The 17,922-nt window shown below is 35.1% G+C and overlaps 1 protein-coding gene across 2 annotated transcripts in view; it reads left to right on the top strand.

The window, feature by feature from the left end:
• UBE3C (ubiquitin protein ligase E3C) overlaps window positions 1-17,922 on the top strand; it is a 77,277-nt gene that overhangs the window by 13,931 nt on the left and 45,424 nt on the right. For both annotated transcript variants that reach the window (XM_040589227.1, XM_040589226.1), the window contains 9 exons: window positions 325-471; window positions 1,261-1,376; window positions 3,278-3,435; window positions 5,526-5,679; window positions 6,475-6,695; window positions 6,975-7,129; window positions 9,096-9,283; window positions 16,594-16,680; window positions 17,336-17,493. In XM_040589227.1, the coding sequence (XP_040445161.1) occupies window positions 1,267-1,376; window positions 3,278-3,435; window positions 5,526-5,679; window positions 6,475-6,695; window positions 6,975-7,129; window positions 9,096-9,283; window positions 16,594-16,680; window positions 17,336-17,493 (1,231 nt within the window). In that variant the 5' untranslated portion in view covers window positions 325-471; window positions 1,261-1,266. The remainder of the gene's footprint in view (window positions 1-324; window positions 472-1,260; window positions 1,377-3,277; window positions 3,436-5,525; window positions 5,680-6,474; window positions 6,696-6,974; window positions 7,130-9,095; window positions 9,284-16,593; window positions 16,681-17,335; window positions 17,494-17,922) is intronic.

Below are 17,922 nucleotides of genomic sequence, written 5' to 3'. Positions count from 1 at the left end.
TCGGTAGATTATTCTAAGAGTTGTATCTGTTTAAACTTGCTAATATTTATTGAGTGAACTAGATGAAAATGCGTGATGTGATATTCTTTACTTGAAAAGCAACAAATTTATTGCAATGTGTACTTTCTGAATTATAGAAAGCAGTTACGGCTTTAACTATGATATCGTCTGTATGTTTTAATCTCTTCACAAAAATATGTTGTATCCATTCTACTACTTTGTATCCATTTTGGATGCAAAGCTGAAATGAAGTTTTCAAAATGTTGCATCTCTGTTTTAAATCATGACCATTATTGATGTATTGATGCATGTCTTATTTTTAAGTACTCTATCCAAAGAAGTGAATTTGATCGCTGTGCTAATTTGGCCCAATCTGGAGGAACCTTTTCCACTGCTAATGGAGCCAATTTGACTCTTTTAGTTCGTCAGTTACTCTTTTTCTATAGACAGAATGAGGATTCTAAGCGTTTGGTGAGTACTGTTACATACGATCTGTAGGACTTATGTCGTGCGCTTTTAAAGTACTTTCACTTAAAAGATTTTGAAGGAATGCAAAAAAGTCTTTGGCCACTTTAGTAACTTCATTTAAGAGTTCTGGCTTTTGCTGACGTGTACTCTGCTGTTTTTCATTTAGTCAGAATAAGTTAAGAGTTAGATTTCATATGTATACGCACACGCAGAATCTGTGAAAGAAAGCTTTGAAAAATCCTGTTTGTATTATTATTTTATCAAAATTAATATACTTCTATTAGATTTTAATTTTTAAATAATATTTTCCACTTAGCTCTCTGGTCATTCCAAGGGTGTTTGGGTTGTTGTTTTTTTTGTCTGGGTGTTGTTCCCATCCCCTGTTGTGTCGTCCGCCCCCCGCTCCCCCCGGTCAGTAATGCTGGCATATCAGTTACAAAGTCACTGCAAATTTCCCAAACATATGAGTACGTATGATTCATAGCTAGTATTAATAATGGACATTAAAGAAATATGGCTATTTAAAACCAAAAAACGTTACAGATAAATTTGTTGCAAGAGTGAAGTTATTTGTGAGTAATTAAGTCTTAACATTGAAAATTTAGTACTAGCAGTCACGTATTTTATGTTGTATAACAGTTTTTTTTTCTCGGCTGAACAGAATTGTCTTCGTTTATGTTTTGCAAGTCCTCCAAAGTTCTCCAAAACAGGATTGAAATATTACTCTCTGTGTTGTAATAAATAATATAACTTGTTGTTACAAACAGTAAACTTGTGCGGATCTTTTCCCAGGTATGGATGTGTCAGAATTTAATTAAACATAGTTCTCAGTTTGTTAAGCAATTGGATGGTCCAGACAGACTTACTTGCTTATTCCAAATAAAGAGACTGTTGGGGCTGTGTTGCAGGTAAATTCTTTTTTCTATGTGCTACTATCTAAAACATGGTCAGAGATTATGTTGGGCACTTGTTGGCTTCTTTTTGGAGAGGCAAAGTATTAAATATAAATTTATTTTACGGGGAGGACTTTTTATGTTATGTATGTGTATAGGCCATGGTGTAGGATACTGCTGTAAGACAATGGAATGTTCTTAAACTTCATTTACTTTGAAGTTCAACATGTACTTAAGGGATGCACTGCCTAGGAGCAGGCTTAAGTATGTTCCTACTGCATATAGCAATATTTGTGGAAAATAGACGGTTTTTTTGGGAGCCAGTAGTAATTAGAAGATGTTATCTGAGTTAGACTAATGTTCCAAGGATATGGTTTGGATATGTTTTGTTTTAAAACTAGTATTCTATAAGAGGCTTTTCCTCACGCTTTATTTTGGATTTAAGGCATGTTAATCAGTTGTATTACTGGCTTCAGTGGTACATTTATTATTTGTAGCAGGAGGATCACAGGAAGGTAAATCTGTCAAGATGACTTGAATATCTGGCAGCTAAAGCATAGTTTTAGAAGACAATGTATTTGCTTTTACCAATAATAGGAACTGGTTATACTTTTCAGAGCCTTAAAACAGGTTTCTTTTCCTTTTAGTGTTGATACTTCTTTAAAAAATTGTTTCATTCAAGTCACTGAACCTTGTGTTCTTACAATTGTGTATAGTGTGTGTATAATAAACACCAGATACTAAAGGAGACTTGAGTATTGGGCTTCAAAGGAACACAGCTGTGATGTCCCTGGATTAAACTGTACATTTTTGCTACAGTTGAAATTGTGGTTTCGTAAATGCAGCTCTGTTAGTATTCCCACTGTCCCTTCCTGACTGGGCGATTTGGGGAAAAAAATGCAATGGAAGAGGCATCCCTGCCTACACATACAGGGAAAATGGAGGAAGAAGCTGCTCTTAACTTCACCTTGCAGCATGATGATGCGTGTCTGTATTTGCTTTCTTGAGCTACTTTAATTTTCTGCAAAAGCTCAGAAAGTGTGCAGTGGGACAGTTAGCCAGAAATGTTGTTTCCCTGGGATAAGTTCAGATGCATGAGGAGCTGTAGCTTTTGATCCGGTGGAAAAAAAGTGACCATGTAATATCATAGCAAAAAAAAGTAGTTTGATTGCAGCTGCAGCTGCAAAAAAGGTCTTGTTATCAGAGTATCTTTTTTTCTGTTTAGTGAAATGTCTTAGCTATGGTGTCAAAGTAATTCTTGCTGTTAGGTCCCATTTTTCAGAATGGCTGAAAAAGAAAGCATAGTTAGGACAGGTATGCCTAGATACCTCTCATGCTAACAAATCCTTTTAATTCTAAACAGGCTCTTAATATTCACCATTTCTGTGGTTACTGGTAGCTGTTTCATAAGCAACTTGCTAAAAAGACAGGATGGTTGTACATTTTCAATATTTCAGTCTGTAATTAAAGACATATTGTTTTAGTTACACATACGACATTCCCCAGTGTGTGTTCCCAGCTTGTATTGCTCTGGGGCTTTCATGGCTTCATTTTTAATATGGGTAGTAATACATGTTGGAAAAACATGTATTACTCTCTGCTTCTCATCCAGTTTGGGCAGTAGACCTCCCAACTTTGAAGTCACTGAAAGCTGGAATTTAATAGATTTAAAGAGGCAGTGCTATAGTGCTATAATATTCATAGAAACCCTAAAATGAGGAATTATTATTATAAAGGTGTCTACAAAAAGATGTAGCTAAACTACTGAGAACACTTGGCAACCAAGTAGAAATAAGTTACTTTGAAGTGAATGTGAAAGGTTTTTTGTAGCTCTATTTTTAAGTCAGTGTACATATGTCTGTGGTGAAGGAAGAGAAATATCTTGTTAAATAATTTTTATTTCATTTCATTTATAGGCTATTGCAAAATTGCAATGATGACAGTCTGAATGTTGCACTTCCTATGAGAATGCTTGAGGTATTTTCATCTGAGAATACGTATTTGCCTGTTTTACAAGATGTCAGCTATGTGACATCATTAATTGAACAAATTTTGCACTACATGATTCAAAAAGGTGAGTAGCTAGGAACTAGAAGTTCTGGGAAATACGCAAAAATTAAACAGAATGTGTAATACCTGAGGACCATGTTGTTTAATGACATTTTAACCTTTACCATAGACACAATGAATTAAGTGCTGCACACATTAACATAGTCATTAGATGGATATTTTGCTTGAATGAGATCACTGCCTGAGAAATTACTGTTTGATTTCTTTGGAAATTCTGGTTATAAATTGAATATTCTACCAAATTACTTATACAGAGTTTTACCACAGATTTTGGGAGTAGGTGGGTATTACCTAACAAAAGTTTTATTCCAGTAGCTGTTCACACACACAACACATATACACATGTGCCTGTGCACACCCGCATGCACACTGTGGCAGATCTAAGCTTTAGTTGTGTAAACGTTGGGCATTGTGTTGCATTACTGTTCTCTAAAACTGCTAATATTCATTATTATTGTCAGTTGGCATTAGCTTTTCATCCTGCTAACATAAGACACCTTAGCAAAGCGATGGTGACCTAGCTTTTGTTTCCCTTGTACCATCATCATCAAAACTGTTTGCTGAACTGCAGTTACACCTGTGCAAACATACTGAAAGTTAATGAATTGTGTAGTTATCACCAAAATTACGTTTTGCCTCAAAGAAACTATATTACTCTGCGAATGTGGGGGGAAAAAATAAAAATTTGGATTTCTGATACCATAGTTTGAGGTTGCAAGACTTGTGGATGAGGAGAACAGCCAAAAACTTCATGAAATAAACATCTTGGATCCAACTTCATTGATATAAAACACAAAAAGAGCATCTTCCAATTTGTTAGGTAATTGTTGGAATAATTCTATGCAAGTCTTAAAAGTACATTCAGTGGACTCGGCTGTTTTACCCCGTTACTAAGGATTTGGTTTTAACTGCTACAAGTTGACAGCACTATGAGGAAAAAAAACCCCACCCTCTTATTCTAGTGCATTTATTTTACTCGCACAGGCATAGCTAAAACTACAGATGTATTCGTGTTTGTCTCATTGCTTTGTGTGTAGTAAATATATCTTCCAAAATACTCACATTTGCTTGGATAGTATAATATTCAGTCCTCGCAACTGATATATGAAACTTTATCACAATGTTAGATCATACATTTTAGTAAAAATATTCAGCTTTCTGATCACTTATAATGAAACCAAAAAGAAGCGTTTGTGTGTACCTACAAATGTTCTGTTTCCTAATCATTTGTGATAGTTAATTTGTAAAGAATCTGTAATCAGATTTTATTAGTATATGCTTTTGTATTTGTCTTCTGTGTGTGTCTTGTCAGCATTGCTAAGTTACTCCTTTATTGGGACTTCCACTTGTTGCATTGCATGTCAAGTTAGGTAGTTCCCAACAAAGGGTCTTAGGCTGGACCACTCGATGATGTGACATTATTTATGCATTTATAGTGGTTCCAGTAGTTGTGGAACTTCCGTCTTAGTTTAGGAGTTCATTGAGCAAGAGGAATTTTTAAGAAGAATGAAATAATATGATTCCATTTTTTCTTTAATGAGACAAAACTAGGTTACCCTCTACACATCTGTGATTTGGGTGGTAATGCATTTTATTACTGAGAGATCCCCGTTTTGGAAATCTTAATTGTATCCTTAAGCTTGCTAAGACAGGGTGCTTATAGAGTTGAGATACTCTGCCAACAGGACTCTTACCTGTATGATGCAGTCACGTTTTGGTGTAGAGGGGAGAATTCATAGTTTCTGAACGGGTGGAAGGACAGCTGTCACAAACATGACTAGAGTCACTCAGAGGAGAAGAGAACATCTTTTTTATAGGTCATAGTTTTTAAAAACCCCAAATTATTCACTTCAGCAGCAGGAGTGATTGGTCTTTGAAAATCAGACTGACTCTGAATGCAGTTATCAATTTGTGATTTTTATAAAGCGATGTTTTCAGAGAGGTTGCTAGTATATTCTGTTATGTGAATGTGACTTCGGCTATTGTAAAATGGCTTCCAAAGTAAAGCTTCATGCAATTAATTGTGAATTATAAGTTGTTTTATACAGAAAAGGAGTAATACTGTATTTAAAAAGTGATATTTTTTGTTTGCAGGCTACTACAAGTCGCTTTATTTGTTAATTAACAATAAGCTTCCCTCGAGTATTGAGTATTCTGATGTTTCTCGAGTCCCTATTGCAAAAATACTTCTGGAGAATGTTCTGAAGCCGTTGCACTTTACATATAGCTCCTGTCCAGAAGGTGCAAGGTAAATAAAGATAATACTAGGTGTTTGTATGCTCACTTGTTACTGTCAGAGGTGTGTAGTTTGCTGTTGAGTGTCTAGCTGTTCTTTCAGTGCATTTTGTTGATTTATTTGCAATAGTAATGATTTTACTGGTAATGCTGTACATTGATGAAACAGTGTAGTTTTAGGTGCGTTTAAGAAAAAAGCCGTAGCATACTGAAGACTAAAATAAACAGAGCACAGAGAATAGCAGTTACTAGAATATATAGAAACATAGGTGTGGAAAAAGTTAGGTGAGAGCAGAAATGCAGCTAAGGGCAGATGAAGACTTAAAAAGTTAAACTTCTTGACAGAGGAGCTGAGGTTTATGGAGCGAAATAACTAAGTCATAGCTTAGGAGCAGAAAGAGTCAGGTATGTAGAAAGATGGAACAAAAATCACTCTGGTTCTATCACATGTTTTGTGTTAAAGTAGTATTTAGGGGGTAAAAAAGACTTAATTGTTCTTTTTTAATGTATTTTTTTTATTTCAAGATTATAAACAATGACTTTAACTTCAGAATAGTTTCCTGTAAGTTCAGGAAAAGTTTAAAGGGTAAAATTACATGTAAGATCACCAGGAAAAGGGTGTGGTATAAGAAGTTTATTTTTGAGAAATCTGAGAAATTTGGTTTATTAGCACAGGATTAATGGAGTGCATCTTTGCAGCCATCTTGATGGACATGTTCAAACTTGCAAATTGATCTGTTATTCCATGGATATAACTGTGGGAAATTTTGCCTATATTTTCTATAAAGACAATTTTTCTTCATTTCAGGCAGCAGGTTTTTGCAGCCTTCACAGAGGAGTTTCTGGCAGCACCTTTTACAGATCAGATATTCCATTTCATCATTCCAGCGCTTGCTGATGTGCAGACCATTTTCCCTTACGAACTCTTTCTGAATGCACTATTATTAGCAGAAAGTGGATGTTTGAGAAGAAGTGATCAAGCCCCGTGGCTTTTTTACTTTGTGTTAACAGTTGGAGAAACATATTTGGGTGAGAAAGCTGAATGGCCATTTCATTGTTTTTTCATGTTTCAGTTAGTATTTTATGTGTTTCTACAACATGGTTCATTGCCAAGCAAAAAGGACAGTTTGTGTATTAAAGTGTTGGAGAGAGCTGTTTTTTAGCTATTCTTACCCTTTTCAGTAAAAAATACACTTAATTTGGGAAGATCTGGCATAATGTGTTTTGGTCAGGTATTTCTGGTAAAATATATTTTCTATTACAGTGCGATCTGGCTAATGACTTTTTTTTTCAATATACATGCTATAGGATCCCTTTCAGAGGAAGGACTTCTTGTCTATTTGAGGGTACTCCAAACTTTTCTCTCTCAGCTGCCTGTGTCTAGTGCTGGTACGAATTGTCAAGATGCAAATAGTGATTCTGAAGATGAGGATGAAGAGATCAGTAAAATGACATCTACAGCAGTAAGCAGTACAGAATTTCTTTGAATGAGTTTGTATTATAGCAGCAGCAAATATAGGCAAAAAGATGATCATCATAAGTCCAGTATTTTTCTAACTAAGTGCAGAAGGGAGCATGTTTATTTTTTAAAAATACAGGGCTGCTCACTGTAAACAAACAGAACTGGTTGTTTATGTTAAAACCAAAACTCTTACTATAATAACAAATCTTAAAGTATGGGCAGGTATTGGGTTTGCTGAAGAGCAGAGCTTTTATTTAACAAAAAATATTTAAACTTCTTTAAATTTGTATTTTACAGAGACTGTATTACTCGCTACATTCTTTTAAGTTCACGATGATGCTAAGATATCATGAGATGTTCCAGACTGATCTTCCAACTTAGTATTTTATTTTTTTTCCTCTCATGGAAATATTAGAAGTTCAACTACAGTCTTTAGCATGTAGAATTAGCTCTGCATTTAAATGCATCCACTACCTTGAAAGCCTTCGAAGGGGGAACACCCACTTTCTGTAATGATATATAGAGACTGTATTATAAATAGAACTTTTCGCTGTAGTTTAAACTACCACCAGTACAATGAATCTGTGCTGACTTTAACCTCCTAACACTCTGCTTGAGGCTTTGAACAACCAAAGTTGGAGAGATGTAAATTCAACAGTTTCTTACTGGCCTTTATATAATCTCTCAAAAGGCACTACTGTTCAAAGGATTTAGGCAGTGTGCCGCCTTTCCTTGTGGAATATGTGAAATGTCACCATATAGAAAAGTCTCAGACTATTTTGCCTCTCCACACTGTGCTGGGATTTCTGGATTTCAGTCTCTCGGGCATTCTAAGACATACTGCTATTTTCTTGCCTATGTCTTGGAAGCAAAAGTATACCAGCTCTTCTAAGAAATACTGTTCCTATAAGGCATGTTTGTATAACACCTTACATGAAATGTAGTTCTGAAAGACACAGCATTTTTAAGACTTCGATATTGAGAGTAATCTCTTATAAAGAGCTGTACTGCTGGAGAATACATGCAACTTTTTTTCACTTGTACATTTTTAGATGCAGTGTGTTACCGTTACCCCCAAAATCTTTACCAAGATAGTGCGAATAAAATACTTAATTTGTCAGACACACACATGCTGTATGTGATGTAAATATTGGCAGATTCTGCTTGTGACTTAGAGATGTTGGTGATGTTCAAGATGTGATTAGGTGAAAAAAACCCCGCATAAATATCTGTTCACACGTAACTTACAGTGATTTTTAGATCAGAGAAAATCTTCTCTGATGAGGCTTTAATGCATAATACTATATATTGCAATGTTGGTTTCTCTTGTGAGATTTTATGTATTCCATATTGCCATGCATGCCTGTCTTAGAAAGAAGAAAAAAAAGAGGGTGGGTGGGGAACCCCTCTTTCTTAAAAATTCATAACTGGATAACTTGTATCCTTCAGTGATCCAGACTGCTTTGCTCAGTTGAGGGCAAGAAAAAGAGAGGAGATAAGGAAAAGGAAAGGCTGAGCTCCACTCAGAGAAAGCATTCTTCATTGTACACTTCTGTACTACCCAAATGTGTATTAGACGCACTGAAGTTTTTTGTTGTTAACCCATGGATTATGAATGTGAAAATACTGTTTAAAAACGAACTTAACAGTAGACATCCAATTCTGGATTTTGTGTCCTGTGCTGGCTGATGTCAGTGGGGAAGAGATGACTATTTGCATATCTTATGCCAGTAAATGATCTTGCCTTATTGTATGCAAGTGTTGCAGTACATCATTACGTTAAAGGGAGTCTTTCCCACTGGTCCAGGTGAAAAGACCGGTACCACAACCCATTGGTTGCCTCCCTAGGGATTTAAGTTGGCTCTTGGGTCTGATATTTGTAAGAATAGTACTGGGATATACATACGTGCTTGAGTGTGCTTGATCATTAAAAAAAACTTCTAGCAAATTTTTCTTTGTGTTTGTAGGGTGATGGGAGAATATCAGTTCAGTACATAACTGAGGAGTGTCTAAAGAAATTGGATACAAAGCAGCAGACAAACACTCTACTGAATATGGTTTGGAGAGATTCAGCTAGCGAAGAGGTCTTTACCCTGATGGCATCAATCTGCCACACACTAATGGTACAACATCGGATGATGGTGCCAAAAGTCAGGCAAGTATAAATAATTGTGATGTTGAACTGCAGTACGTGTAAAATTTGTTTTATTAGCTAGACTTGTTTTAAATACCCTGTGGGGTTTTTTCCCCTGTGTTTTCCTTCTGTGATCAGCTAAAATAAATAAGAATTTCAGAATTTAAATAATAAATCCAGGCAAACCAAAGAGTAGATTCTTTCTTATTTTAATTCTTGTTAATTATGCTCTCTCTGGAGTAATCATAGAGTCCAAAAGCATAAGCTCTTGGTTTGTTTAGTGAGTTGCAAATAAGTTAGTATTGTATCACCACATTTGAGGACTGTGGAGCAGGTAGTGTTTGTAACCAGAAAATGGCACACAAATAGGGATTGCAAAGATGCTTGAAAGGAGTTTGTCTGTTCCCTTGCTTAGAGGTAGTGAAGTGTCATTTTAGCAGAAGTTTGTCTAGCTTGTTTTTAAAAATTTTAATGATACGGATTCCACAGTCTCTGTAGCTAGCTCAGCACTGAAACCAACTTGTTCTCTACCCTCTTTAATTTACAGCCATTGCTACAAATTAAAACGATTCCTAACTATTGAAGATCACTGTTGTTTGGGAAGGGCTTTGGCACCTGAGGTGGAGATAAAAGACTTGTTCATTTGTATGCATTCTTTTACAATGGTTGCAAACCGCAAATGTCAGTAACAATTGAAGAAGATTTTTGACCTTTTTATTATCAGAGCCATAAATATTAACACTGTTCTGGTGTAAGTAGTTTTGAATAAGTATGTAGTTGCCGGTAGTAAAGTAAGTATTTAGAGAATGTTGTAAACATAATCAATTTAAACTGCATTGTAAACAGTGATACAGAAAACTAATTAGGTGGTATCTTAGCCCAATGGTGTTTATAGCTGTTAGAGGAAGTAAGATGTCAGTGAAACTGTGATTGCTCGATTAGGGTAATTAGTTCTTTGTAGACTAATTGCATTAGAGCAGGATGTGAGACCTGAAGATCATAGCAGCAGTTGAATTAGTATGCCTGCTCTATTGTTGCAAGTAGTACATTGCCTTGGATAGTAATTACTGAGTTTAAATGCATCACTGCTTTGACTTGAAGTTTGCTGGTTAGCTGTGTGGAAAAAGGTGTTTAATGAATAAAGAAGTCCCACAGAACTTCAGTTGTATGAGTATGGCATCTATTTCCTCTGAGACACCATATTGGGTCTTTGTAATTATTTGTAATAAAAAGCTAGTTACACATTGGATAAATTCAAGAGTTATGAAATCTCTACTCAAAATCTTATAAGGGAAAGCAATTTACAAATTGTAACTTTTGAATAGCTCCAAAATAATTGAATGCATCAATTTTAGAAAAAAAGTAGTACAGATACTTACATTTTTGTCAGTAATACCAATGGAATTACTTTCATGGTCAAAATGAAGTTAATTCATACAGGTATTTGGTAAATTAAAGCAGACATTGAATTACTAGTTCTGACTTCCAGGCCAATCATAAGTGTTGAGTTTGGCAGGCATCATCATGTCAGGAGGTGCCAATCTTTTGTCCTATCCTCAATCCATTTTAGACCTGGCCTAAGTTACCAAGCAGCTGTTCTAAATGTTATTTTTGAGTCTTTTTCAAAGGACATTTGGTGCTTGTTTTAAAGGTAGTAACGTTGTGTCATTTTAAAAGACAATTAAAAGATTTTTCATGATTGATTTCCACTTTTTTTGATTACCTGGTGATTTTTTTTTTATTGCCCAAATGATTTTGTGAAATTCAATGATAGACATTTGAAAAATGCTTAACTTGTTTCGAAACTAACTTAAATGACTTAGACACACTTTCCTTTGTAATATTCTGTAATTAAACTTTGTAGAAATAGTTAAGCAGAAATAATTAATTTAAAATTATTTTTGGTGTATTCTAAGAGCTCAAAAATGCTCTTTTCTGATTGGAAACATACTGGGTCAAGTGGTTTGAAAGATAGAGAAAGATGTTACAAAGGCTTTGCTTATTTAACAGCATTTACAACTGTAATAGAAAATAATGATAATTAAAACCATAGACTGCAAATCTGCAAAGTGGTATGATAAATAAAGACTAATAATTGAAAATAGCTTTTCAATAACTGTAAAGAAAATTAGGCAACAGTTAACACAGACTTTGGAAGGGAGGAAATGACAAATGTCTCTGTATTGCTTTAATAGTTCTAAGGCTTTTTTCCTTCTTGAAAAAAGAAACTTGTAGTATAGACTTATGGCACTCCATTAAAGCTGAATGCATTTTCCTCTTGTGACTTCTCAGTACATCTTTGATTTGACCAGTGCTGATCTTGTATAGTTGCTGCATTAGCTCAGTAGTTTCTTTGGTTTTGCAACAGAGACCAAGAAAGAATAGAACAAGATGCCCAAAACTGCAGTGTAGTTCTGAATGGAAGGAGCACGCCTGTAAAGTTTCATTCTGATTTTCCACAGAGGGTGGTGGGATCCAGAGATGGATTACTGGAAAAGCACATTATTTTGGGTTAGTTGTTAGGAATTTTGATAAAATCTGAATGAGTTCTGGAAGGATCCAGTCAAGCTCAATTGAAGAAAAAGGCTCAAGACGGGAAAAACCTAGCTATAGCTAGTGTTCAGTAAGCCAGATTAGAGGTATAGGATAAGATCCTGATTGTAATGAAGTCATTGGGAATTGTACTTGTTTTCAGAGGGGCAGGGCTTTCATCTTTTCACTGTAAAGTTAACATGTATTATCAAATACAGTTACTACAAAGCAAAAAAAAAAAAAAGAACCTGAGTCTTGGAGTGTAGTTCTCATTATAAAGAGATTTGCAAGACTTATTCATCAAAATAACTAGTAAATTCCTTTTCTGCAAAATGTTTAGGGGCATAATTTAATACCATAGACCTCAGATCATCACTGTGGCTTGATACTAAGTAGTGGTGGAAACTGTGCTTGTACTGGCAGTTGCTGTCAGCTGTCTGATCAGTGCCCCAGAGTGATTGCTCATTTTGGTTTAGCAGTTTCATAGTGGCCATATATTGCTACTGTTTAATTAACATAACATTGCTAATCTTAATTTGCAGTTGAAAATTGTTTGGAAAATTGACATTACCATGTAATATGAGCAGCTTGTCTTCATACATGTGTTGAAGATACTTGTTTTACATGAAGCAATTTTAATAATTCTTCAAGGATGTTCTTAACACCATTGCGTTGTTCTTAAAACCAGAATCATTGTATATGAAGCTTTTAGTCTTTTTGCTGGTTTATTGGTTGGTTTGGTGGTTTTTTTTAAGGTTTGCTTTACATTCTTGGTCCAATACAAAGGCAGGCAGAACCATAAAGCAGCCTAAAGAATGGTATACTTCATTTAACGATGGCTTTGCATGCTGTCTGGTACCTGTGACACCTTGCAGTTCTGAGGTGTCAAAATCTGCTGCCCTGGCAGCGGTGACCTTTCACAGACTGTATGAGCTCCTCTCATTCTAGTGTATTCTCTTCATTAACTTAAATGGTCTCAGTGGGAAACTGGGCCCAATTTATGACCTAGACTGAAAATCTTGCCTTTAACTAATTAACTTGTAGTGGTGCCTCAGCTAAATTAAGCTTAATGGGTCATTTAATCTGTCCCATTGCGCAGGAGGAATTTGACACTTTTTTTTTAAACCAGAGGTGCACAAAATACTATTCTGGCAAGTACACATAAATCATGTGGCCTTTGTGGACAATTAGATACCTAGGGAGAGAAACAAGGCTCTAAATAAATGATCGTTATGTACTTACTTTTGGGAGCAGATAAGTTAATTTGGTATGATTAAAATAGGTACTTAACAGAAATCACTGGAGTGAATTTAACTCCATCATTGCCTGTGGCTGAGATAGTGTTCATTTTTCTACTTGAAAGGAACTTACCCTTTCTGGTAGAGAAATGGTTCTTCTCCCAGACTAGAGTGCTAAATCTGAATACTGAACTTTACAGAAAATCTATCGAATCCATTATATAAAACCATGTATAGTGATCTCATAATAAAGATGTTGGTGGTATGCACTGGTATTTTCAACAAAATGTAGAACCATCAGCTGGGAAAGGTAAAAAGCCAGGGTTTAAACTTTAGCCAGTTGATTTGTTTTTAGAATAATACAGATATTGAAAGTGAAACCCCTGAGTCAGATTATTAAAAAATTACATAAGAGGAAATAATCTTAATAGTTTTATGTGTGTGGTCTTTTTTTTTTTTTTTTTTTTTTTTTTTTAAGGAAAAAGAGATCAAGATTGTATGGACACTCATACTTTACGTTAACTGATCTCTAAACTTTGTGAATTGATAATGCTTTGTCTTCCGGGTATATAAGCTGTCTTTATAATGCTCTGCAGTTTATCAGGAATTACTGTTTTGTGCAGTGTCATTTTAATGTAGTTTTATCTGGAAATGCTGTTTTTTAGCAGGTGCACGTCTTTTTTCTGCCAAAGAAAAAGACCCAGTGAGGTAGATTTTGACCTGTTTTAATTATAAACATTTCTAATTATTTACCTTCTGATTTTTTTTAATTAAAAATTTTTAGGCTTTTTCATTTTTTTCAATGTAAAGCCAAAAATGTTGAAACTACTTAGTACAGCCGATTTCTTGAACGTATGCAGAAGTAGGACTTTTCAAGGCCATCCTTGCATTGTGCGTTTGTTTGGATTTTTTTTATCGTTACAATTGTTACCTACTACTTTGAAAGGCAATTTCTATGCTTGAAGTGGGAGGGTAGTAGTTGGTTTCTGCTCTCATTCTTTTCGCAATGAATTGTATTTCAGGTGAATCTAGTGATGTAAAATTTTTCTAACACGAGGCCTCCTTCACCCTTCTGTGTTTAGTTTGCAGTTTTATGTTTATTTTCTGATAACAGTATGGAAACTAGAATTGATGAATTCATCTGCTTCATATTTCATAAGTATTTCGTATTGACAAATAGGTTGTATGATAACATCTTCTACCAAATTTGCATTTTTGTATTTAACCAGATTTTCAGGGAAGGGAAACATGAAAGTTGAATACAGTGAGCATTTCTGGAATTGGGCCATGAAATATAGCAGTTGCTACAATTGGCTGCCTGAATCACAGATGTGGAATAAAAATGGCTAAAACGTAGACAAAGGTTATTATTGTAAGCTCTTAAGGTTTGTCCTTTTTCCCCCTTCATTATTGCTGAATATTGCTAGAATGAAAAAATGAATTACATTATGATAGGTTCAGTGTCCATAATGTTTGTTCATTTCTGCTAAAACTATTACATAATTTCCAGGGATGATTGTAAAATTAACAAGTTTTTACTTGGAAGCCCTATGAGACCTAATGGCACTGTGCCAAATTACAAATGAGGAAATGTCTCATTTCAGAAACCAAGACATCTGAGCTATCTTTCAGATATGTAAACTTTAAAATACCAATCCTTATTCTAAGTTAGCTAGATATAATTCCTTACATGATAATGCATGATTTCCACCCAAATGTCAAAATAATGTGACATTAGGAAGAAGTAAAATTCCCATGTATGAAATTCAGGTTGAATTTTTTCAAAAATTTGAAATGTTTGAAGTAGAACTTAATTTTACAATAAAACTTACTTAAACTGGCATTAGCTGCAGTTACTTCAAATGTAACTCAAGCTTAGCAATGACCACCAACATGTAAATTCTCTGGAATATGTGAAGCTCCCAACTCTTTTTAAAGGTACTGATCTATGTATTTAAAATTCAAAATTTTTGAAACAGGAGGCATGATATTTTAGTAAAGACACACTGCAGACCAGAGGTTGATTGTATGTAATTTTCCTTTTTGCATGCCCCATTGTATTTCCAGAACTCCCCATACCTGTGAAACTCTATCCTTTCTGCTTAGTGAAGAGTTCTGCCTTTCCTCATGCTACTTTATCTTTGCATAGTTCCTTGTCTGTGCAACTGGCTTTTGGTGAATGTGTGTGAACCGAGAGCCTGAAGAGGGGAGTAGCTGTGTAGATGCATGAGAGAGGTTGGACTTCAGTGAAGGCAGTAAAAAGGGGCTACAGGGCTTCAGCAGCCGGGAAGCGAAGACCCAGGGGCAAATGGCACTATGCACTATTCATTTGTGAGTGGGTGTGTAGATTTTCTTGTGGTTTTTTTTTTGTTTTGATGTCTTTAAATGAATTGCCACTTAAACCATTCTCAAATATTTTTACACGTTTACTGATATTTTACTTTTTTCCTTAACAAAATGCGTGCTTCCTTTCCTGTTGCCATCTGGCAAATTTTAATTTATCCATGTGGTCCATAATACTGTTTTTTCAGGCAGCAGCTAGTCTACCCTCCCTGCTCTCATTTCCCAGCCTCTTGTATGCATGGTCACAGGCAATTTTGATACTATGAGGCTGTTCACTTCTGAGATGTGGACCTGAGCATCTGTTTTACATTATTTATTCTAATAGTAATTAGGAGACCTAGGAAGTAGCATTTAGGATAACTAACTGAATATAGTTCTTCAATATCCAAAAAATAACAGTTTAGTTAGTCAGATCTTGTTAGGTTTCCTAGAAGACATTAATTGTTTCAAATTATGTTTGTCACATGTGTTGATTCCTGCAGGGGAAAAATTAGGCTGGGGGAGACTTCTTAACTCTGGAAAGCTTTTTATTTCTCATTTCTATGAAAAGTGTATCATGCCGTAATCATGCCTGAAATAATATGGTTAAAGTCAGTCCTATATGTAACTGACTTGTGAACATACGTGTTTATTTTTACAGGTGTATAAACCATGTTTTGTCTGCGCATGGATTAGTGTTTGTGTATGGGTAGCTGTCCTAACAGACATTGTTCCATGATGATGATATATGTGCCATACAGAATATACCAGTAAAATTGCTACATAATTTTAAATCAATGGCTGTTTCTAGTGTAAATTAACTTTAAAGTATTTTCAATCTACTTTTTGCAAAAATTGCTATGTTAATGTTAGAAGAACCACGGAAGTTAGCTGTTAAGTAGTTGGTGTGACTTATCTGGTTTTTTTTAAAATTCTAATATAGAAAACTCTGACTGTATGTTATTTTCATTAATATGTGTGCAATACTGCAAACTAGGGTTTATGTTGTGTGCTTTGTTGCTGAGTTAATGAAAACTGTATTTTGGGTATCAGAATTTATATGCTTGTTTTTCAGCTTTTGGGGCTTTCACCACATTTGATAAGAATAAGAACCTCCATCCTGAAAAAGTAAATTTAAATTGTTTGAGAAATGCTTTACAGAAAAGTTCTCATAGAAGCATTGTGTTTTGTGAATACAGTATTTGGGAAGACACAATTTATTTGAACTTCCTCTTGCAGGCTTCTTTATAGTTTAGCCTTTAATGCCAGATTCCTGAGGCATCTTTGGTATTTGATATCTTCAATGACTACACGAATGATTACAGGGTATGTATTATACCATTTCTGAAACTAATGCTTTGTTAAAATAGGGTGTATCTAGAGAAAAGAGAATAAGACAATTAGTGGTATGGCACTGCTTGCAGAAGACGATGAAATCCAACGCTGTCATGGTTACTTAGCCCCTATGATTTCATAAAACTGAGCTAAATAAACTGTTTCTTTAAGGTGGATATTTTGTAGTTTTTCGGAGTGCTTACTAGCCTCAATCTAACAAACATCAAAGCCCCGAGTATGTGAGGTTTTTTATCTTCTATACTTTGACTAGTTGTGAAATTGATGGTGGCAGAAACATGTTCCCAGAAACTGAGGCATTGGACCTACAGATTTGTTTTGTGCTGACATGCAGAATAGTTGCTCTCTGTTTTGTGTCGCTGTTCTAAACCAGAAAGTACCTGCAGTCTGTAATGGTTAATGGCAAAGTTTATATATTATAAAGACACTGAGATACTATACAAGACAAGAACTTATGAAGAGTAACCTTATTTTGCAAGGATGGGAAATAGTAGTTACTTAACTGAGATCTTGTCCTTATTTTGCTGTAGGAACTACGACTAAATATTTTTACTAGAATGATGAAGTTAATACTTTTTTTAGTGTATTTAATTAACAATCTCTTTAACTTTGCATTTTATATTTTAAGGTCTATGGTGCCACTCCTTCAAGTGATTTCAAGAGGCTCTCCAATGTCTTTAGAAGACTCTAGTCGAATTATCCCTCTCTTTTACCTTTTTAGTTCTTTGTTTAGTCATTCACTTATTTCTATTCATGATAATGAATTCTTTGGTGATCCAATAGAAGGTGAGTTTCAAGCATATTTTACAAAATGTTTTTGTGTAAGGCTACAGAGTTCCCTGTGCAATGATTTGCTGATATCCGTGGGGAAGGCTCTTCTGGGTTCTCTTGCTGAGGGTCCCCTGAGCTCTGAACTGTCAACTGGCTCTTTCATGGTGATTGCATTTAAAAAAAAAAGGGGGTGGGGTGGGGTGTGAAATGATGGCTGCACCTTGGAAACCTTGGCGTTACAGGGTCTGATATGAAAGTTCTTAATCATGGTAATTTTCAATGATTTAGTGAAGAGAATGAAGTTCCTCTGAACTGAACCTGTAGTCTAAGGTAAAAATTTAACACAGCAGGAATCACAAAAGCAAACAAGAGAATATTTGATTAAAATAATTGTGACTGCAAACAATTACAAGACCTGATCACCATTGTAAATGTATACTTGTT

This window comes from Falco naumanni, chromosome 4, assembly GCF_017639655.2.
Source record: "Falco naumanni isolate bFalNau1 chromosome 4, bFalNau1.pat, whole genome shotgun sequence".
In the NCBI taxonomy this organism is placed as follows: domain Eukaryota; kingdom Metazoa; phylum Chordata; class Aves; order Falconiformes; family Falconidae; genus Falco; species Falco naumanni.
This window is presented reverse-complemented; position numbering and strand designations above follow the sequence as displayed.